At 36.4% G+C, this 24,848-nt stretch overlaps 1 protein-coding gene across 1 annotated transcript in view; it reads right to left on the bottom strand.

The window, feature by feature from the left end:
• LOC134530612 (translation initiation factor IF-2, mitochondrial) overlaps positions 1-23,258 on the bottom strand; it is a 31,343-nt gene extending 8,085 nt beyond the window's left edge. The window contains exons 1-10 of the mRNA XM_063365605.1: positions 23,196-23,258; positions 22,638-22,782; positions 19,809-19,923; positions 18,938-19,121; positions 16,927-17,087; positions 11,672-11,848; positions 11,442-11,491; positions 2,939-3,153; positions 1,857-2,061; positions 743-847 (exon numbers count right to left, since the gene is read on the bottom strand). Of these exons, the coding sequence (XP_063221675.1) occupies positions 743-847; positions 1,857-2,061; positions 2,939-3,153; positions 11,442-11,491; positions 11,672-11,848; positions 16,927-17,087; positions 18,938-19,121; positions 19,809-19,923; positions 22,638-22,782; positions 23,196-23,230 (1,392 nt within the window). The 5' untranslated portion in view covers positions 23,231-23,258. The remainder of the gene's footprint in view (positions 1-742; positions 848-1,856; positions 2,062-2,938; positions 3,154-11,441; positions 11,492-11,671; positions 11,849-16,926; positions 17,088-18,937; positions 19,122-19,808; positions 19,924-22,637; positions 22,783-23,195) is intronic.
• Between the last annotated feature and the right edge of the window lie 1,590 nt (positions 23,259-24,848).

Genomic DNA, 24,848 nt, shown 5'->3' with positions numbered 1-24,848 from the left:
GAGGCCTCCTTTTTAAAATATTTGTCAACATTAGCCTTTTGCTGGAAGTTGTAGCTTTTTTAAAACTAAGTCCAGGATATTTTTCTTTTATTTAAACTATCTTGCAATGCACATTTTTATTTCTGATAAGTAAAACGATCAAAAATGGATTGTTAAGTACATTAGATTCTAATGAACTAATAATGTTTCATGGAATTAAATGCGGTCAGTATCCAAAATTTCTGATGTATAATTTTTACATGAGCATTAGAAGGTCCAGTATTCATCCACATATGTATCTAACTAAAACATGTTGTGGGAATAATCAAGGGACAAGGTTACATCAGCTCTGACTAGCAAGGAAATAGGAAAAAAAACCAAAGCAAGAAAATTAGCTGAATAACTAAATATTTAAGTCATATATAGCATGTGTGACTTACAACTTCTCAGACTACAGACAAAGTAACATGCCTATATGTTACGGGTGTTTTGGCACTTCAACACCAACTCAACTACACAAAACTATTTAGGTATTTTCCTTCTATTTATGTATAAGTACATAATGACAGAGAATAAGGCAACAGAAAAAACAAAAACACTCAAACTAAATCATCAAAGTGCCCAAAACTTCAACCACACAATAACCTTCATAACAGGCAGAAAAATACTACTAATTTCTCAGTGCAAAACAAAGCAAAGTTACACCTAGGCAAGCTAAACATTTGTTACTTATGAACATGAAATGACAGAAATGGTTACGCACTTGCATGTGTTCCTGAGCCTTCTTCTCTACCACCTCCCTGGCTGCTTCCATCTTCATTGCCTGCTGTTGTGACTCCCTCCACCTCATCACCTCGTGAGCCCGCCTCTGCAACATTTACTCCAATGCTTGGACACACAGCATCCAACCACTGTTTGCCAAAGAACATACAGGTGATAACCAAGTAACATTTATAAAAAGATTAATGGCAAACAATATATTAGTCCAACCACTAATTTGCCATGTATAAAAAAAAAAACTAACATTCTGTTATTTACTAGAATTTTTTTTCTCTATATTATAACCTACCTATCTGAATTTATATTTGATCCCTCCAATGCTGAGTCATATAATACAATTTTGAGAAAATACAAATTTCAGCTTCAAGTCACTGTGACATATTAATCATTTAAAATAACTTCAAACTGTTCACAGAACCTATAGTTCGACTGAGCCTAAAATACAATTCTGTTGGTATTTGCTAAAGCAGGCTTTTTTATGGCCAGTGTAGCTTTTCTATGAATAACTGATTCATCAAGCAATACATTAATGCATTTTATTCCATATATTGCTGGGGAGTATATTCCTGATTGAAAAGTCAAGAACAAATTAATGGAATATATTTTATCAAAATAAATTCTGGCTGGCTGCAGCAGTGGCATAGCCAGGATTTGTGTATGGGGGTGTTAAGAAGCATGCCCCCTCCCCACCCCTTCACTGTATTAAAGCGGGGGGTCCGGGGGTCCTCCCCCAGGAAAATTTGGATTTTAAGGTGTAAAATAGTGCTATTTTAGCAGTTTTCGGTACTTAAATTTAAATATTGTAATGGTAAAATTTTTTATTAATTTTTAATATGAAATTTGTTTGAGTGATGAATAAGAAATTTAATTAAAGATTTGGTGCTAAGGGGGGGGGGGGGGGGTTTGAACCCCTGAAACACCCCCCCCCCCCCCTGGCTTAGCCCCTGGGCTGCAGCAATCGAGATGCAGCAAGACTGGCACTCCGGCCTCCCACTGAAAAAAGGCCGTACCACAGGCGTGCGGCAGGATAGCTGATCAGCAATCCACGAAATGTTTGTCCGAGCGCGAACCAGCCTACGAGCAGCGACCAGCCTCACCTCCGACTCCACCTCGAGGAGCTCGTCGCCGGGAGAGGGCAGCTCTCGCCAGCCCAGGACCTCGACGGGCGTGGAGGGTGGTGCTTGCTCCAGGTGCTGGCCGCGCTCGTTGAACATGGCGCGCACCTTGGCCCAGGCCAGGCCCGACACCAGCACGCAGCCCTTGCGCAGCGTGCCGCGCTTCACCAGCGCCGTCGACAGCTTCCTGCCGATGCCACACACTGCACTTTCCCTTCTGCTATTGATGAGTCCACCAACAGTTCTGTACCAGGGTGAAGATCTCTTCTGCGATAGTGCCTCGGAAACATCACTTTGTGCACAGTTTCCAGGCTTCTTGTCAATGAGTAAATTTATGTCATAAAATGAATAATTCATAAAACAATTTAAAACAGGTTATGAAGTAGCACAAAAAAATAATAATGGATATTTTCTATACAAATATTACCTGTTTTAGTCAGCTAAAAATTATTAATGACCAGAAGAAGTGAGGGAAAAGTCAGGGAATTCAGTTTTGTGGGTTCCATTGGACACCTTTCATTCAATTATGAACCAAGATAAGATATGAAGTACAGTTGTAGAGTCCTGCTAATCCCAAACCCACTCATCCGGACATCTGGTTAACCTGGATGGGATGTAATCATTATTTTGTTTTGTTTTGTTAATTCTAAATCAGTTTGAAGGTAAAACATATTGGATCTATGAGTAAAATTAAGCTATAGGAAAGTTATATTTATGAAAAAATTTTTTTTTTTATAGTTATTGACTTATTTAAAACTTGTATTACGTGCAATTTAAGGCAATTTCCATTTGATTGGTTTGATCTCATCTAGTCCGGAGAAGCGAGACTACTGTGTCAAAATAACAAAAAATAGCATTCCTTAAAACTATAGTTTCGAAGTTGTAAATTCAAGGTACTACTAGAATTTGCAAATATTTTTTTCAGGTACTACATAATTTTACAGTACATTTGATAACCAGTATAAAATATAATTTTTTTCACCCAATGGTACTGGACAAAGTATTGCATTCAGCAATCAGCAGGTACACTATATAAATATATTATAGAGTCGGAGCCGGCCTACCCTCGGTACGGGTCCGTCTTGGACTCGATGACGACCCCTTCGACCGGCCCGCGGGGGTCGCCCCGCAGGTTCATGAGCTCCGCCTGCAGCACGATCGCCTCCATGAGGAGGTCAAGGTTGGTGCCGTGCAGCGCCGAGATGGGCACCACCTGGACGTCACCTCCCGCGTCCTCCACCTGAATGCCGTGCTGGACCAGCATGCGCTTGGCACGCTCCTGCGACAGCCCGCCCCGCCTCGCTCAAACACAGCCCATCTCTTCACTGACCGAGCTTCGATCAATAGAGGTTTCATGTTATCCTAGCCACCTAAAGCGCCATTACCAGCAAGGACCATTGAAACATTTGTTTGATGAACAAAAAATGATTTTAACTGTTGTCAAAAGCCTAGAAATAAATAACCTTATAAATGACATTTACTGGTTGGGCAAATCATAGAGTGACGTGAAAGAATCTACACTGAAGAAAAATTGGTAAAACACCACCCACAAATATATTACTTGACCATCTGAAAACCCAAGAAGATTTTCTTATTATGTATATAATGTTTTCCATGATTTTACTTACCCAAGGTTGCTGTGGTCCACATTAATTTGGTTAGTCAAAACTATACTGTATTCCTCTAATGAGCAAGACCCCAAAGTTAAAATAAAATTTTTACCACATTTTACTTCTTGCATTATTATTTACACTAAAGTAAAATGACTTTACTCAGGCATTCCAGTATAGTAATTCTGCATTAATCGAGATGCTGTCATGCAGATTTTTTCAAGTTGGATTCAGACTGTTGACTTTGGATGGCTAGCCATTTATGTTTGCTCAGAGCTTTTCATTAGTATCTGATTTAATTTCATAACTGTTTTTCCTGTTTTCTAGGGGGTATATTTCCATAATGATTTTTGTAAGAAGACCAATGCATGTCTGTATTTTTCTTTCTATAGTAAAACAGCTTATTACAACTTGTTTCAAATACAGCTGTACTGTACCGTATATTATTTTTTCTTTGGTATTCCCGTTAAAACTATTATGACACACAATTATATGGCAAAATCACTAATCTGGAATGGGAGTAGTGCCTAATGTAACAGAATAAAGAACTTTCACTGTACCCCCATTTACTCCATAAAAGAAGGCACACATTTCTTATGTGTGTGGTTGCGTAATTTGTCAACAAAATTTTGTTTTGTACAATTAATTCTAACGCAAATCTGATGAGCCATCATGATACTGAAGATTAGAACGTGAGGCATTTGGTTATTCAATGGGTAGGAAAGGAAATATAAGAACCCTACGAAGCTGGAAGATTAACTAAATAATGTATGGTATAGACTTCCGTACCTGAAAAGTTTTGTGAAGCGCAATGTAACGAAAAAAAGCTGCATAAGCAGAGCCATAAATGTAAAGAAGAAATAAAGGCAAGCAGACCCCAGCTAAAAATAAATCCCAACAAAATAAATAAATAAATAAATAAATAAATAAATAAATAAATAAATAAATAAATAAATAAATAAGAATAGTGTGCAAATGACTACTGAAAATCGAGGTTAACATATATATTTGTAAAATGATGTACCTTTTTTGCCCCTCTCCATCACTCCACTGTCACTCTGTCTCACATTACTCATTTCATATGACAAACAAAAGATACAAGTCTGTCTCTCATCTCACCCATCCAGACCCTGCCCCAGATGGTAAAATACATGTGGATGTAATGTTTCTAATATCTTACATGGGCATAAATAATGGTCTTTATGTCAACGAGTTATGCTACTGTAAGAAAAGTTGGCATCTCTAACATAAGCCCTAAAAATACATCTGACAGGTAACCCTTTCATACAATGGAAATCAGTTTAGTTCTGGAATTTCTATCCAACTAAATAATGGTACTTCATGTTTACTGCTTCATGTTCATTTACTAGCACATTATATTGAAAGATTAATTGCTATCGACCATTCTTTTCTGGTTTCAGGACATGTCCAATCCGTCTCTTTAGACACCTTTTTGTGGCATTTTGCGACTGGTGCAACCGAAATAAGAATGCAAGATTGTCGCAGATGGTTCCTCATACCGTTTTAATTTCCCTTGACTCAGTTGGCACTATAGGAGCAACTAGTGTGTATCAAGGGGCCAGTTTTGGCTATTCCTCGCACTAGAAATTGTGTCTACTTGTCTACCAGCGGTCGACCTTGTGCATGCTCTGGCGGGACTCCTGCCTCATTACGACCACTGAACGAGGACACAACGCAGTGAAATGTTCTAGAGCATCTGAGCCTCCTGCAACTCTGCAACACCTCTCACGACTAGGCTCCATAGTGGCGAGGTACCCACTGAGACCCTAACAAGTGTCTCAACACCTCCCCGCCCCCTTCCTGAGGAGGTAGAGCTCCTGAGTAGAGGGAAAAGCGTAGAGGAAGGCATCTCAAACTCTTACTTGCATTGCAGTTGTTTTTCCCTAGGTTAATTAAATTACACTACATATCAGATATCAACATTTAGAATTATTATAATCATCAAAGAAGTCCTGGCTAAAGGTCTCCACAGTACTGAATGAAATATTCTTTTAGATATGTAGTTAGTAAAACTATTTTTTTTAAATTGGTAACTGAAAATGGGGACGTCAAATTGGAAGTTGTCATATTCAAGGGCAACCTGTATTCAACTTCATGATCAAGGATTAGGGGACAGAATCTGGATTTGGATCCCAGTTGTGCCATCAGGAATTTGGTTTTCCAAGGTTTCCCAAGATCACGCCCAGGATTCTCAGATGGTTCCTTACTACAGGCTGTAGCCCATTTCATTCTCAATATCCATGGACTGTGTTGTGTTACTGTCTCTCATAACCTCTCTGGGGGAAGGGAAGGGGGAAGGGGTGTAAGGTCTTAAAACATAAAAGTATATACCTAGATGTAATGGGTATAAACACTTAAACATTATTTGAGAATTTGGAGCAGTGACTAAACACTACCCCCAGTTTCAATCTAAGGGCATTTATGGCACTGTCAGTAACAGGAGCCTGGGAAAAACTTAATACATAAAACAAAAAATTACAAACTGCAAACGTTAATTTGTTCCCACAGCACTCCATGTATAACAAAGATTAACAATTTAACATTTTACAGACTTTTTAAGATGTTAACTGTAGCTGGACTAATGCACAACATGAACTCTATTACTATCCTGCATGGATAAAAATGAATTAAAATATGGGCTCAGCTTTTGTGAAGAGTGGTCACTCTTTAAACAAATATCAAAGCTAGGTATCTATGCAAGTACACATTTCAACACAATCACAGTTTCAAGTAGATATAAAATGCCAATTCCAGGACTGTTACATATTTTTTATGTTACAAATTGATAAAAGACATATCACTTTTTTTACTGATAAACATTGATGACAGATTCATTTTTAAATGTTAAAAATTGACAAAATATAGATTGTGTATTTACTGATAAAATTTGTTAAAAGATTCCAGCACTAAAGGGAGAGAAAGAGGCACAAGAAAATGCAACACAAAAATTTAGTGAGATGAATAATGAGGAATAAAAGTGATGTAAATAAAAGTACCACTACAAGAAAAATTAAATTTTGGTTTAAGAAAATGATTTTAAATTCAAATAAACATTTTCTATTTATATCTTCAAATTTGTATGAAATATTCAAAACATTCTGTTGTTTCTGTAAAATAAAATGCACCACAAATAACACTGTCATATTTCATAAATAGAAGTACAATAAAAATTATTTTAGTATTCATACAAATATAGAGAATTCTACATCATACATGATTTGTCAATTTTTTTTTTTAATTTTTATATGATATAAAAATTGTTTTTCATTTAGTAATTTTAAAACATTTTAATCTAACATCCTCGCATAAAGATCTGGTAATGTAATTTTAATGTTACCATCGAGAATATATTTAATTTTTTTTTCCAAAGTTAGTAACAATAATTTGAAATTCTGTAGCTAAATACTTTCTACGAGTTACTAGTTTTTGCAGTTTAGTGAAATTATATGATTTGTTCAAATTGTTAAGCAGCAATTCCATTTTTTATTTTTTCAAATAATATATAAGTAAAATATTTCTGTAAGAGAAATAAAAAAGATAAAATGCATATATGTTATAGAATTCTCTTAAATTGTTAAATTTTTTTTTTTGAATTTATAAATTTTTGTTTATTATATTACAGTATTTTTTTATATAAATTATCAGAGAAAATTAAAAATAAAAAAAGAATCAAACAATTTAAAATGTGTGGTGATAATATATTCCTGTTAAAAATATGCTTGTGTGTATTGATTTGGCAGAATTGGGAGCTTACCAAACTTTTGAATCATTCACCGGGCCTTGATGTCACACCTGATTCGAGACTTTCCCCTCCCCTTGGTGATTTGTGTACTTTCTCCTCGTGTTGCCTAGCGACGCATCCCCTCTCGCAAAGGATAACTTGTTCTGATTATTACTGCTTGCCAGCCAGCTTTAGCTTCCTTCTTTAATTAGCCTCTGAGGTATCAACATGAATACTGTATTGAGAGCTTTAATATATTTAAACCAGAGGGTATAGTGTACTGTTCTCTTGTATTTAGCCTTGCGATTGTAACGTATAAGAAAGTTATATTCATAAAACATACATTTATGCAATAAAATGTTTTTTTTTAAATTCCTGCCACAATGTTATAACATGTTATCACTTTACAAAGACATAAGATTGCAGAATTTGCCCCAAAAGGGGTTTTTCACCATGTTCGTTTTGAAAATAGTATGATATTTTTGCACACAGTTGAAACTAGTTTCAGTACAAAACAATATTAATTAAATAAAATAAACTGTGTGATAGTAATGTGCAAATATGGAAAATATATTTATAAAGTTTATCTTAAAAAGCATTAAGAAACTAAATTACATAATACTGTTACGAACTAGAGAGAGGCCGGGACACGTGCAGGTGCAGAGCTGGCTGACGGCTGCCGCAACATAATATGCACCGCGCGCGCCTGGAAGATAACAAGGATTGTCTCTTTCCCCACTCCTTCCCACCACTCCCCGCGCGGCACCCTGCCTTTGACACGTAACTGACACCGGACAGCTAGGAGTTACGCGAGCCGCCGACACGTGTTTCGAGAGATTTCTACCGTCGTGTCGACGAGGACTGACGCGACTGGGCCCGGCCGCTCTCGTGAGTTCTGGAATTGCGCCGGGGCCTATATATATGCCCGAGGACGTCAGTTGGAGAGTCAGTGGAGTTCAGAGAGTTCAGACGGCAGCCTTCCCGCGGCGGAGCTAACAGGGCGATAGTTCCGCGGGTGCGGCAGAGTGGTGAAGTCCTTGGACGAAGGTTCCGGGGCAGGGAGTGAGTAAGTTCAGTGGAGTCGGAAGTTTTCCCGCGGCGGAGTTTCCGGGCGATAGTGTCGCGGGCGCGGCGGAGTCCCGAGCGAAGTTCTGAGCGATGCGTCGAGCGGATCCTCGGCGAAGGCAAGTGTCGACAGCGGCGGAGTGCGGCGACGGAGTCCCGCGGCGGAGGCCCATGAGGGGCGCTGCGGCGAGAGTTGCGCTAGAGGTGCGGCCCAGCGAGGTGTGCGGTGTGTGAAAACGAGTGACTGGGGAAGCAACATTTTAAAGTGCAATTGATTATTTGCCATTTTAGATTATTTGTAAGTGACATAAGTAGTGGAAATAAATAAAACTGTGTGTGTGATAAAAATCTTTAATTGGGCTATCCTTTACGAACCCACGGTAAATCGTAACAATACTTATAAAATCCAAAATAATAATCATTCAACTAAGATATATAAATAATGTAATGAGAATAATTTTTTTGATAAATTTTATTCTAAAAAAGAAGATACATAAATCAAAATTTAAAAACTGTTTTACTGAATATTCTAATATAAATCATTGAAACAAGAATTAAATAAAGACAAAATATATGATAAAGTACTGTGTGAATGTAGAAAATATGTTTATAATGTTTATATCAAAAAGCATTACAAAATTACTTAATTACACAATACTACTGAAATTATTTGTGGTAGTTAATAAATAAAAACACGCAACTAAAAAAATAATTAATGTACAGTATATGCTAAGAAATAATATAAAAAATTAGAAATATCTTAAACACTGTTTTAATATTACTTCCTTTTCATTAGTTTTTTTTTAAATTTTTAAATTTTAATTAAAATAAAAACTGACTTCTATAAAAGTGATAAGAATTTATAACTTTAGCTGAAACTGTAAAAATAACAATACTATATATAAGCAGAGAAAAGTTCATTTAATTATAAGAATTTAAAAAACAATATTATAAAATTAATAAAATAAGATCTTTGAAAATTTACCCCTTTTTTAAAATAAAAATATACTGAAGAAATATATGAAGGAAATAAAACAGTTTTGAAATAAATATTTCACCTTTATACCAATGTGAATTTGTAAATCCAAGAAATTACTTTACATGGAGAGTTGGAAAATTTTTGGAGAAACTTAACTTTCACCAAAGAGCGAATTCTATAATAAGCTAAATGAATCTGATATAACTGATGATAACTATTAACATACAAAATTTGTATGTAAGCAAGTTAATATAAAGCATATCATGACTTATATTAAAAATCTAACTTTATTCTGGTGTGGATATATTTGAAAACATTAGGGACAGTTGTATAAATGCATATAATATACAGGCTGAGTCTGAAAATGACAGACAAACTTTGGCTGCAGGTTTAAAACAACAAAATAAGTTGGAAACCTCTATACGACTCATAGTCTTAAGTGCTTCCCAAGGCTGGTGTACGTCTTAGAAGTTGGAGCTGAACAACATTTTTATTGTAAATAAAATAGACAGTATTGGATAATGACTATAATTTGTTAACTAATTAGAAACTCCTGATAATTTATAGTCTTTATTTTTAACAAATAGTTTATCAATCTTATTTTTACTTTTGTATCTTCAACATAAAAATTATAAACACCTTGTCGTAAACATATTTTGCATTAATAATGTCATGTCTTTCAGAAAATTTTTCCCAAGATGAAGAAAAGGTTTAATCCACTGCATCTCCTCTAGGGAAAGTTCTCTCTCAAATGATGTTTAATCCAATATTGCTGGATAGTTTAAATTCTTTACAGGTATGAGAACTAGTTGTGTTGTTATAATTTTTCTTTTATTTTTTTTGTTTTTTTAATTGGTCTATATTTTTACCAATATTCTGTAATTTGCAAATCCTTCAACCTATTCATTTCATAATCAGCTTCATGATATTTTTATATAAATTCTAAATTTTATCTGTGTAACTTAATTGAGAAAATTGGTTGAATGAATTTTTCTTTATATAAAATCTTTTTCTATATACATTAATTATAAAAGTACTGAAAGTTTTTAAAGACAATAGTTTCCTCCTAATGACCAAGAGAAAATTAGAATGTTTAAAACAATAGAATTGAATATTGATATTTCCGTTTTCTTACCAAAATTATGCTTATCTCTATGAGCAATTTAGATTAACAAAGATAGATAAAGTTGAAGAATATAAAAAAAAATCAAATAATACTAAAGGTTGTTCTAACTTTTATTTTCTTTTTCCATTTTCTAGAGAATAAATATCAAAACATGGACATGAAATTGAAGCTGTTGATAACCTAAGTATTATTTCAACATGATGAATGCTGTATTAAGATGTTCAGGTTAAGAAATTTATTTAGTACTTACTGGTGTTGATAATAAATATCAAGTAAAATCTATTAATTCATAGTGACAGAACAAATGAAGTAAGTTACCCACTAAGATATCGGTTTAGTTTTATCAGAGATAATGCTGAAACTTATTGAAAAGGTAGTTATAAAATTACATTTTCGTAGCTCTACTGATAACAAATGTTCATATAAAAAACAAACCATCTAAAAATCTTGATTTTTTCAAGAAACAAAAAAAAATTGCCTCTACCTCAAAATTATTGATATTTGATTATTATTTTTTAAACATCATCTGTGCTTATGAATCACTCTATTAACACATTTCTCCAAGTTTCATGCATCCTTGGTTCCCACAAAACACTGTGTCAATAGTTTGTTTTGGTGGAAACCCCTTGAACTAGGGTTATATTTGATATGAATCCTTCAATTGTTTGTAAGTTTTCAGACAAAGATTGACGATGGTTATATATATAATGTTATTCCAAGTATAATTTTTATTCAAAAAAGAAACTATGTGGCCTACCTTTGAATACGAATCAAACACAGCTAATGCAATTAAAGGAAAACTATACAAAAATTCTAAAATACCTGTATGTTTTGATTAATGGCAATTCTTGGAAAAAGAATAACCTTCAAGTCCTATTACTTTCAGTTTTCACATAAAATATCAATTCGATAACCTACAATTCGACATGCCACATTTTGTTATTGTAGGGTACCAAGTTAAACAGTAAAAAAATAACTGTCCTGGAATCTGCCTTTTATATCTACTGTTGTAAATGAATATACTTTATCTGTTGTGTTTACCTACAATGTCTGCTTCTGGTCTGTCAATCTTGTTTATGGCAACAACAATGGGCACTGAAACAAACCAGATAAACACTGTAAGCACAAGAATAAGATGGTAACAAAGAAGTGTTTTAATTATTAAGTGTGGTTCCAGATGCCTGAAGTTTACAAAATGCTGGGCAGAAGTAATCACAAAGTGCTATGAAAGTACGGTACACAGTAGTAACACACAAGGACCTACAGGATTCTCACCCCTTGCCTCCCTCGCCATCCGGATGGACTCGACGGTCTGCTCCATGACTCCGTCGTCTGCTGCCACCACCAGCACCACCAGGTCTGTGACGCTCGCCCCCCGCGCTCTCATGGCCGAGAACGCCGCGTGGCCAGGCGTGTCCAGGAACGTGATCTCTTCCCCGGAGTCCAACTTCACTGGACAAACAAGTCATGAGTCTCCGCCTGGATTAACACTCCCTTCTTTCCCTTCAGCAGTACTGGCACGTCTCTTGCCACTATCACAATGTGCTAGATACATACCAAAGCAGTACCTAATTATTACAATTTTTCCCATAAGTCAAATAAATTAATTTAATACAATAAGAGACTACGTAGAGCTTTTTTTTTTTACAAACTGTTCTGCGTAAAGTTTGGTTGGCTATGTATTAGGGAATGAGGTGGCCAGTGAGATAGCTGATTCTGAAACAGCCAGTCAACTTGAAGACAGTTTACAAGAACATAGGCGGGGCGATTCGAGCTGGGGACGGCTCCAACTTGCAAAACAAATGCCTGCTAGCAATACCATAACACGTCCCAGCACGACAACAGGTGGGTTTTGCCTCACGCGATGGGTAACGATAATGTTGAAATAAGCTGACAATGGAGAATTATCAGCAGAACTAGAGGGAGAAGGGATAGTGGCGTAGGAAGCAAGGATGGAAGGCTAGCAAAGTAAGGGATTGTAGAAGTAGCCAATCAGTGATGAATAGACCTCGAAAACAGCACATAAAAAATATAAACATTATTTAGGTAAATAAACTAAACACGGTTATAAGTAGGCTTCATAAACCAGTGCAAAGGCGAGTGAAGGCTCAGTATGAGGGAAGTCACTCAACATACCACACAAAACTAAAACTGGTGAGTTATCGGCGGAATGATGCATCCGCTTAGAATAAATAACACAGTGAGAAATTAATACTGAGAAAAATAAGCTGGAAACCCTGTAAAGACAAGACAGAATACGGTGTAACCAGTCCAACTGTTTACAATCATATTATTATTATTTTGATTATTATTGTAACATTAATTGTATATTTCATGAGCCGATCTTATGTATTTAATTATTTTATTGTAAAGAGGACAACCAAAGTTTAACATAAATAACACATCTAATTGCCAGAAACAACACACTTTTTAACTTCAGGGTCCTCTAAGCACTATTATTTGGAAACTTTATTCATTTGCCTTAGTTCAGCACTCTTACATGCTAATATCCAAGTTTTATTTCACTATGCAGTTAATTTGGTTTGCTGATTGCCCTATAGCTCCTTGGTTGCTAGGGACGGAAAATAAATAGTGACAAGGAAGAAGAGAGAGACGCCATCGCCATCTTGCAGCGGGAAGACGTTTCTCGGGCTGGGGCGAACCAAAGCCTTGGTTGCCGCCCAAGTAATTGAAGACTCGCGTCATCTGCGGTCGTGTGCTATACAGAATTCTCCATACTATGATTTGCGAGAATAGTTCTAGACTGAATAAGTCTCAGATAGGGAGTATCGGCGACATCTAGTGCCAACTTCCGCATCAGTCCCGTTCGTCCCCATAGTGGTACCGGACGACTGATGTCAGTGCCAGCTACGATCGGCCACGACGTTTGGTGAGACAGATTCAAATTAAAACAGATTTTTTTAGGATGAGAGGGAAGCCGATTCTTCTGCCAGACACCCGGCGATATCAGATCTTCGGTAGCTCTCCAATTTCAGCTTCCAGCGTCCAGTGTTCCAGCGTTGCGGTAGACCACCTGGAGGTCCAAGGAAGAGAGCCTCAAGCCTCCGACGGCTTCTAGCTAGACCCAGCATGGTAGTCGATGTGCCTGTGACCTCATTTACATTTACTTACTGACACAAAGGTCTGACAAAAATGCTAACATACACTGTAAATGATTTTGGTTGTTCCTCTCGCTGAATTGCATGTTGACAGTAACTTCACGTCAATATCTAAGAACCCATTAAAATCGCATGTTTTCCAGCTATTCCTATTTTATTTATGATAAATGTCAATTACGTCTAAAACAGACCTGGTCAAAGGTAAATGCAAATTTTCACTTGTCACACAACACTACCAAATTTATTTTTAATAATTACTCTCTTGACAGTAATACAATGCAGTGACGTCCTAGCTGGATTAGCAGTCTGGATAGTCAATCCAGCAGCAGCGTTCCTGAGATCTACTGCGGAGAGAATAGGCGACAAAACCCTGAGACTATTCATAATTTATGATAATAATTATTGGCAGTGTAGACTTTCACGATATCTACACCGCAAAACCCCGCGACAGTACCCAAGAGTCGCGACAGTGGCACCCATTATCGTGGGGCTTGTACAATTGGCCACCACCATAACCACTGTGACCGACCAAGGAAGGGGAATACGTGACAACGGTAAAAAAAGCTTTAATTCAGAGGACATTAGGAATCACTAGATTTCATTAGTTGATGAAACTTTTCGATAATGTTTAACTCTTATCCCTGCCAAGGCCAGATATTGTTCTCTCTAATGTCTTTATATACTATGGTTCAGAAAAGTAATGTTAATACCATTACATTGTGGTTAATAAAAACTACTGGATGACTCTTGAATCCTTCCATTATTGAATTCAGTGACTAATCTCTTCATGAATCACTAAGGATTTGTCACCCTTCCTGCCCTCTACAGGACTGGACACGTGATGGAGATGGAGATAGAGAACCTCACACATAATTCCCCCCCCCCCCCCCCCCCCCCGGCCATAAAAAAAAAAATATTTACCTAGAATATTTTAGGAATAGTAGGTGTGAAAATAAATTACAAGTGAAAAATCATGGAGATTTCACTGCCATTCTCCTTCCCAATCATTACTCATATTCATTTTGTTATCATATTTCTAATTCCACATTTTCTCTTCACCACCACAGTTATAACTTGCACAGTCCAGTCAATTACCAGCTATAACAGTAAAAGATTAAAAAGAAAAAAATAACACACCCTATTCTTATGTTATAACAAAGTTATAGGTACATCTTTTATGAAACCGACACTCCACTAACCCAGACTGAATATAAAAATAAACCATTGAAAACAATTACATCTGATATTCTGAAAAAAGGATAAATTTTTTTTTGTTATCTATGCTAAAAATAATTTTTCAACACAATATTGGTTTAGCAGGATTGTGTCTCCAAAAAAATAAAAGAGACAATCTCAATTATTGGATCATGAATTAGTTTATTAGTTATTAGCTGTTTCTGGCAAAACCCTGCATGATTTTATGAGCTACAGCATTTTTTTTTTTAAATTGTGGATTATCCAAAAGTACAGTTACTGCAGAGACAAGTTTTCTGCCTAAGGTGATGTGAATTACAAACATGCTTGTAACGTTGCAAGAACCCTGCCCTCCTAGCTAAATACTTTTCTTTTAAACTATTTTTTATGCATGTAAATATTTCTTAAAAAATCTTTCTAATTATATTTTACCGTTGTCATGTATTTTAGGGTTGATATTTGCACTTGCTTTGTGTTTTAAGAGACGTTTTCAATCATTACTATTTCTTATGTAATTATTCACAAAGAAGTCGCTGTACTAGATTTTTGCCTGTTTAGGCCTACTTTTTCAGGTTTTTTCTAAATAAGTTTAATTTTGTCAAGTAATTTGTATTATGATTGCTGTTTTTAATGTTCATTAACGTGTTGAATGATTATAGAACACGGGACTGTGTCTGGTGTGATGGTTAGAAAGAGGCATGAGAGGCCTGTAAGTGTGAGTGAGAAAGAAACAATGCTTCCCCGCCAACAGAGATTCCCCACTGGTCGTGGGAACTAAGTGATAACTGCTGTCTCACGATGTGGGAGAGAGAAGGAAAATGTAAAGCCCCTGGCTCTATGGGCGGAAAACTGTTTTCAATGTATGTTCTGTCTTCTGATTGGCTTGTAACTTGTAGTGTGAATGAAGCGTGCGTGTGATTGGTCGGTGAGGTCATGTGGCTTCTCCTCCCTGCGTGGAGGAGACGTGTCATGAGTTCATCAGGAGTCGGTCGATCGCTGCCAGGCGAAGCCGCGTTTCGGCGGCTCTCTGTTTTTCACCAGGTGCGGCCGTATTTGAGGCCATACTGATTTTTGTATAATTACAGATTTCGGATACTGAAGTATTTAAGCGAAGTTATAATTTTTAATAATTTTCATCGCCCGGGCTGCGAGCATTTCTCGACAGGCAAATGTACGAATGGAATGAGTGAACGAAACATTGAAAGTGTTTGGATTTGTCAGTGCAACATTCTAATTTGAAAAAAATAAAACCAAAAATTACAATCGGTGTTGAACATCTGTTTATTTTTGTATGTAACGAACCGTTACATGCTAAATTCTTGACATGGCATTAAAGCATAAGTTTTCATTCCATCAAAGCCCACGCACAATGAACAATGCTGACAATGTTAGACTCTTGAGTGTTGTTCATTTGTAATGTTATGATCTGCTTTCAAGCTAAGCATGTACATATGTGTAAAACCCTTCCATAAGTTGCCATTTACCAGTTTTTTTGATTAATACATTTCATTAATTTTCATTGCACATTTTTTAAAAGTAAAAAAAAGAAGTGTAAAATAAGTGTAATGATTCAATACAGCAGTCTCCCGTTTATCTGACCTTCACTTATCCAACATTCATATTATTCTATATCCCACCAAAAAAAAAAAAATGCACCGATCAGCAACCAAACTGCAAGTTGCAAGGGTGAGTGTTCTCTTGTTATTCATTGCTCAAGACTCTACTGCAGCTAATTAGTTACAACTTTTTTTTTGCAAGATTTTTTCTTCTTGTTATTTGTACAAAATGAGGTTCTTGTGTAAAATTATAACGTAGATTGATATTTCTTAACAACACCCAATTATAACACATTTTTGCTTAACCGACATTCGGCTTGCCTGTTTATGTTGGATAAGCAAGACTCTACTGTACATCTACACATTTTAATAATTTTTTAAACAATCAGCAGTCCTCCATTTCCCAGGATGTTTTGAAAGTACAGTACAACACAGGGGTATGCAAGGAGAGTGGATAGGGGGAAGGGGAACATGACTACTGAAATCATAAGAAATCCTAATAAATCCAAAAAAAAAAAAGGATTTGAGAGTAAAAAGGCATTTAAAAAGGTTCTATACCTCCCCCCTCCCTTCCAAAATGAAATTCTGCACATGCTCCTGAACACAGGAGCTAAGAACCTGCTGAATACTTTCCAAAGACATGGCGTGAATAACACGATACCTGAGAAAGCCCCAATGTGCTGGGTGATGCCCCCGAACTCAGACTGCACCACGGATGTATGGCGGAGCGAGTCCAGCAGGGTTGTTTTGCCATGATCCACGTGCCCCATTATCGTCACCACGGGTGGCCGCTTCACGAGCACTGAGGGGTCGGGCGGGGGGCTGTCACCAAAACACACAACAATACAGCATTCAGAGCCCAACACCTTTGTACTTTACTCCGTTAACACTGAAAACCAACACACAACCATTACGTAGGAGGTAGTTTTGGGCAAAACATACTCAAAAATTCACCAAAATATATATTTGCATAACTATCTACAACATTATGTTATTAACAACTAAAACTATCTAGGATTTCTTACAGAAATGATGGTCAAAACTCTATTTTATTGTCCAGTAAGTGTACAATTTTCGTTTAAAACACACTGCAGTGACATAGTTACCAATAGAGAAATACCTAAACAAAATGTTTAATCTGAAAATAAAATAGGCTCTACTAGATTCAACAGCATATATTTCCTTTGATAGAGAGGGTCGGGGCACCCCAGTTCAGTTCCAAGATTTTTTAAATGCTTTGGTTTACCCTGATAGAAGGAAAATTACAAGTCTATTGCTAACAGTAAGACGGATTCCCTCCGCTCAAAACGTGTGCCGGGCGGTGACGTCGGCAGGTGCGCGCGCCGGCGGGTATACGCGAGCCGCGAGAGGCTGCGGCCTTAGGGCTATGCGGGGTGCAACGGAGTCGTCGGCGAGTAGAGCACTGGATCGGACGGTCCCCAGGATATTGGAGGTGCTAGGCTGACATGTTTATGGGTCAGCATGATAAGGATGGTCTAACAGAATTCATAGAAAACCTTTAAAAAAAATATATATATATGCACTGATCACATTTATGGGGCTGCTATGGTGCTGGGGAAAGGGGAGAAAGGGAAGGGGGGATGGAGAGAGAGGATTGTTATAAAAAATAGTTTCTTGGGTACATTAAAAACATAATTCTATTTCCAGGCATTGTCTGGAAAATAAGTAACATGCACGGGCTGCACATAAAACTTAATTACCCTTGGCAAGAATACTACTGCACAATGAGTTGTTGACTTTCTGTTTAAAAGGCTAATGATAAGAGTTGCGAGAATACTACTATTCCTTAACAAAAAGAAAAAGAAAAATCAAAATCTTGAATTTTTATAACAAAATAAAAAAAATTTTTTTCATTAATGTTCATCTTCTAAGCAATTTTTTTTCCATAACTACAAGAATAATAAGAAAATTAACAACGGTTAAAATCAATAAAATATGTGCTACTTGGTAAACTTATCCAAAACTCATAGAATTTAATTAATTAAGTAATTAATGTCATTATTTATTAGAATAAAATTATTTTAAATTTCCGAAATTTAATATTTATAAAATCTTACACGACTGAAATGAAAAGTAAAGATAATTTCACATATGAGCTAAGCTACAATAAAATTTTAACTAAATTTGAAGGTACCATGAATTGAATTCACTTCCATTTAAAGTAATGAAACAGTTGAAGTAACCTTATATTTCAGTTTTGAAGTTATATCTACATTCAAGATTCAAGGTTGTCTTCTAATCAAATTTTTAGGTTATCTTAATTAGACATCATCTAACAGTAAAGGTTGTTTTTGCAATTGATGTCATATTTGAGGTTGTATTACGTTGAAAGTCATCTAATGTTCGATGTTAGAGGTCGTCTTATGTTCGAGGTCATCTCATGTTAATGGTCATCTTATATTTGAAGTAGTATTGGTACCAGATTTTTTTCCTTTCATTCCAAGAATGAAATCTAGCAGTAACTACGAATTGTGGTCTTATTATCAGTGTACTGGCCCCATCCCAAATTTTTACGTGATTACAATACATAATTCTCTCAGCATATAACAGCATTAAATCAAACACATTAAGTAATTTAGGTACAACAGTAATGACAATAGAATTCATAAAAAAAAACCTCTATAGTATCAAACGTAAGAGTGTGAACTAACCGTTTCACTGCATCTTTATTTTTGACTTCTTCTGTCTTCTGTAACTCAGGAGGCACAGTGAAGCGAAACTTCATGCCCGACTTCCTCACAATTTCCTTTATCACCTGCGGGTTATCAATGACCGAGTATGGCTCAGAGTAGTCCGAGGAGTTGTCCACAAACACCATCGCCTCGAAAACATGGTCTGGAAGCCATACAGAAAATATCACACATTGTTCAATAATTAATAAAAAAAAAATTACTGATTAAGTGATTATAGGTACGTGCATTCTTCAGGACAATACTAAATCAATGTCTTAGCTGGGTGATAACTGCAAACTTTGATTGTAACAGTTAAACTGCAATAAATACAGTGGCAATGAAAGAAAAAAAATCAGTGCAATGAATGGAAACACTTTATTTTATATGTCAGTCTACACTTTAAAACTCTTAACTGGCTGACACAGTGAAAGCTTATTACGATAATAAAAACTGATCTAATAAGAGTGAAGACTTGGGCATCAAAACAGAATGGATAAATTCAAATTGATATCTATTAACTTATCAATGGAGCCAAGATTTTATGGTGAATAGCTGTAAAACCGAAATAACTTAAGTCAATACACCACCAAACACTGAAATGGAAGTCCATACACCACATAACCCCAAAATGCAAGGCAAACACAAAATGCAGCAAAATAATTACCTTATCTTGTAAATTAAAATATCAAATTATTTTCATAATAATTGCAAACTGATTTTTTTGTATTTACATTAATTGTATTGACAAAAATGTAAAATTTAAATATGAAAATATTTTGGTACCAGTAATAAACATAAACCACACAATCCATCAAATAATGTTTCCTTACAGGTTTAACAGTTTACTTACCGATGTTCTTGTGCAGTGCCTCGGCGAGCTGCTGAACCGTCATGTTGTTCCACACGTGCACAACTTCTGCCTGCACTTTCGGCTTGGGCGAATACTGGATTACTTTCGGCGCTTTCTGCAATTACAAATGACAGCTTTGTAGACGTTAGGTCAATCACCACAACAGGTACGCACCGTGAAAAGTCTTTAATAAAGTATTCTACGGTTCGGCACATGCTGTAATCCTGCACCGATTGAGCCACTTGCATTAATTTTTTTTAGAGTATTTTTGTTGTTGGCCTAAGCAGCCAGCATTTTCAGTTTGTTCAAAATTCATCATTACTGTTGGTTTTCATAATGACTTTTAGAAAAAGACATCTGAATCATGGATGTAACATATCAGAAAGAAACTGCTTTAAACAGTTACGCTCATCTGTACTTTTTTCTATATAGCAGCTCATTAAAATTGGTTTTAAGTATTACCATTAAAACTATACTGATATTTGATAATCCTGCAAAATCGGACCCGAATGTGTCAGATTGAAGATCTTTCGCTGTATGTACTCTCCACTTTAGGTGCTTGCATAGAAAAAAAAACCACTTTATTCATACAACTGCGCCATGATACAGGTAAAATATTTAGTTTTAAAAACATGGGAGCAAATAGAAAATTTGTATACCCAAATCTGGCTCTTGGTTATATACTTTCACTGGATTTTCATCATTAATTCCCTGTTTTTTCGAAGCATCTTCAGAATGAGAATTTTCCAGCTAGAAATACTTGTATAATTGGTGTAGCAGTTTTCTTGGGGTCTCCTAATCTTTCTTTCCATATTCATTCTACCATTTCTGCACTTCCCTCATATTTTTTGGGAAGACGACAAACAACAGTACTTAATTTGTTGCTGTTAATAAAATTAATTTTACATTGTTCCCAAGTATTTTCTGTCAGTCAAGAAGGTTTGAAAATACAAAACTACTTCTTCTAGCACTTTATCAGTTGGATCAGATGAGAAGTAAGTTATGTCTAAGTTGACATGAACAACTGACAGTAGTCGACAGCAAAATGTTCATATTTGATGGAATGCACTGAGCAGAACAGTGTCACAAAGTGCAGTCTTCAGGTTTTTGAGCACTGAGAATAGTTACATAATATAAGAATAATTTATTTAATGGTTGATAACATCTACATGGTAATACTCGGATATAGGGGCTTTTTAGAACGGCAAAAAGAAAAAAAAAACGTTTTCACACACTACACACCTCCCTAAATTTACCCTAAAGGGATGGTTTCTTAATTTCTACTGGTTCGTGAATAATAACATTTTAAAGCTTACATTACAATACCTGTGTTTTCATACTGCCGTCACCATTCATTGATTACCCGCGATCGTGTATCTCTTTGTTTAGTACAAAAAAATGTTGCCAACTATGGATAATTAAAAATACCGGTATGCTAATTTCTCCGTTTCATATATTGAAGTTTTTTTCCTGAATCCTAAAGACTTGATACTGATGGCATGATCCTGTTGGCTTACTCGTATGGTACATGATGATTGCTGTTTTAATTCATTATGTCGGAAGATCCTGGGTAAATATGTAGTTTAGCGGTAGGTATTTCTGAAAAATAATGTTAAAAATACGAAAAAAAACTTTTATTCTATGCTCTTGAACTTCCTCTTTTCATTAAACCCGGCGGAGATAAGAAATTCCAAATACTTTAGGAGATATCGCCATTTTTATTTTGCTATACAAGACCTGGGCAATCATTCGACCGCCGCCATGTTTTTATTTTGCCGTGTGTTCGTGAATGCCTAATTAATTAAAATGGTCGATTAGGTCAGGTCAGTTACATTATAAATACTTTCAAACTTAGCGGACATTAAAAATAATGTGAATTAATTTTAATGGTTGTTTAGTTTTAAAGTATTTATAATGTAACTGACCTGACCAAACAAACCGGGACAAAGGATGAACAGTAGGAACTCATGTAATTTTCTTTGTACTTGTTACTTGCGCAACAATATCCAAATAACAAATAAAACATTAAAATTTGAAACGTTAAAAACTCACCTAAGTTAGAGGCGGGTACAATTCCTTTGCCATTAGTAGAAAATGATGTAGTCGTTCACCTACGTAGCGAAAAAAAAAATTCATACTCGTAAACAAGAAACAATGTGAATGCACAGGTATTGTGATGGAAATTAAAAAATTCGGTATCTCCTAAAGTATTTGGAATTTCTTATCTCTGCCGGGTTAAATGAAAAGAGGAAGTTAAAGAGCACAGAATAAAAGTATTTTCGGATTTTTAACATTTTTTTTGCATATACCGGTAAACTACATATTTACCTATTTCTTTCTTATTTCACAATTTATTTTATGTGCAGGATCTTCCGAATGTACAGAACTAAAACAGCAAGCATCATGAACCACAGGATAAAGCCAACAGGATTACTCCATTAGGATCTTCCAACGTACTGAACTAAAACAGCAAGAATCATGTACCAACAGGTTAATGCCATCAGGATCTTTTGACGTACTGAATTAAACGAGTAAACAATGAATGGTGGCATCAGCGTTAAAACACAGGTATTGTAATGTAAGATGTAAAAATTTAATTTTTTTTTACAAACAAGTCGGAATTACAAAACCATCCCTTTGGAGTAAATTTAGGGATAAGTGTAGTGTGTGAAAACCATGTTTTAATTTTTTTTTTCATTCCGTTCTAAAAGAAGCTGTGATATCCGAGTATTAACCTATATTTGGCTAAATCAAGCAGGGTGAGATCATACTTAAAAATAAGATACAAGGGATATCACTTCGATCAGTTCGATCAGTGACGCGACTCACCCGCTCTTCCGCAGTCTTTCGCCTCTTGCAAGCGGCCGCGGTGACGTGCAGCAACCGGCACGCACAGCAGCCGGGAGCCGCGGGTACCGTCCCCGCGCAGCCCCTCCACGGCAGGGCCACCTCCACCAGAAGCTGGCTCTGCAGACTGACACAGACAGCAGCCGTGAGCTCGGCGTTCCACTCAGCAAGAGCAGGCACCAGTGCTACGGCCAGAGCAAGAGATTATACTGTTCCGGGCTACTCGCCAGTCACCTGAACAAACCACCTATCCCATACTAGTATATTCCCATATCCTAGAGCAGTGAAATTTCCATAGAACTTAAAAAAAAAATAATTAAAAACATATTTAAAACCACTAACATTTCCTTGTCTGTCTCACAAAACTAAACTAACCTATAACCAACAATTCAAATCATTGCTCAGTAAAGCTAAACAATTATAAAATATTCACAAAAAGACACTAGAAAATTCTGTTAAGAAATGTAATGATGATTTATAAAATTCTTTAAGTCTGTCGAACGTAAAATATAAAAAAAATAGTGTAATGTTAAACTATACCTCCTCCGAAAAATTCTCATCAAGGACGCCGCCATATTTATAATCTTTGTCAACAAAGGTTGAAACAGTAACACCAACGTGTCAAACATTACCAATTTCCTCGAGATGGTTAGTCGATTCGGGTGTCTCTGTAGAACAGACAATGGTCGTGTACGTAAGTCATAATTGACTTACATTCAAAATGATAGATTTTTCGAGTAAAACTTTATGATATCAAATCATGTAAGGATAAAATATTCCTTACAATAGTTAAATAAGTAATATTTTTCATATTTGTGCTTTGAATGAATTTCTGTTTCAATAGAAAATGCTTACAAGTCAAATTATGATTGAAGTACAGGTAGATACGGGCAAATCAATGTGACTGGATTAGAAAACTGTGATTGAGATTCAATAATTCGATAGCAACACCCATAATGCAACATTCTTCCAATGTAAAGTAAATGAAACTCTATGGCCCAAAACATAATCAAACAAGAGACCTTTTTCTGCTTGACTTTCTTAATCCATGGTTGGACATGTTTGATAAGTTTATTTAAAAATATTGAGATATATATTTTTAAAAAATACTATGCTGTTGAGCTATGCTGTGCAACTTTGATCCGACATTGTAAGGGAAGTTCAATCAAATGCAGTATATGAAGCAGTTTCGATGGGGTTCCTGGAAGTGTCCATCTCGGAGAAGGGCCTGTGTCTGCTGAATTGGACACTGGGGCTGCTGAGCATGGCGGGCTTGGTGTTTTCGCTGGCGCTTGTGTGGCTGGCGGTGTTCGCCAAGCGGTCCGTCTGCGACCTGCTGGCGGCGGCGACGGCACGCTGGGCCAGCACGGCACCCCACACTTCTATCGCGCTAGCCGCCCTGAGCGCAATGCTGCACCTCGCGGGTTGCTGTGTGGCCGTGGTTGCGTGCCGCCGGCGGTGGGTCCCCGGCACCAGGAGCCTGTTGCTCGGCTATGGCTTCGCATCGCTGGCGCTCGCCACGTGCTGCGTCCTCGGCATGGCAGCGTGTGCGCTGCACTGGGCACATCTCTCCTCAGGTCAGTGTTGCCAGCAATAGTAAACACAATTTGGATACATTCATCTATACATTCGGGTATTTTCGGATACAAAAAGTTCTCAGTTCTTGTATCATTCAGGTACATATATATAAAAAAAGTATGAAAACAAAATATTGTTGTCTTCTTTAATACAAATGTCATATATACTGTTGTGTTAAATCTCATTATACCATGGCAACTTAAAATTTTATAGTTAAATGCAATATTGGCTTTACTGATACGGCCCGTGTGTATGATTTTAAAATATGTCGTTGAGTGTTTGAATACGACAATTCCAGTATTCCAGTCACATATGAAAAAATTGTATTTTCAGTTTAAAGGTTGGTGTAAAATTATTATTAATATTACCTGTAATATAAGTATGGCGACTTAAATTTGTGTTGTGCTTCAATAGTGTAGACGAGACTGTTTTCAAAGACAGATATCCCTGATCCGGTTGTCTCCGTCTTACTGTTTACCGCGCCCTGTCCCATGGGCTCTGCCCCACTCGGGGAGTATATGTCGGCCCGCAAGGGTTTGGGAACTTGCGCATTATAAATCAGCAGAGCGAAAACTTTGATAAAGAATGTTTACTTGAATCTAGCTGCAATATGAT

The sequence above is a fragment of the Bacillus rossius genome, chromosome 3 (genome assembly GCF_032445375.1).
Source record: "Bacillus rossius redtenbacheri isolate Brsri chromosome 3, Brsri_v3, whole genome shotgun sequence".
Lineage (NCBI taxonomy): Eukaryota > Metazoa > Arthropoda > Insecta > Phasmatodea > Bacillidae > Bacillus > Bacillus rossius.
This window is presented reverse-complemented; position numbering and strand designations above follow the sequence as displayed.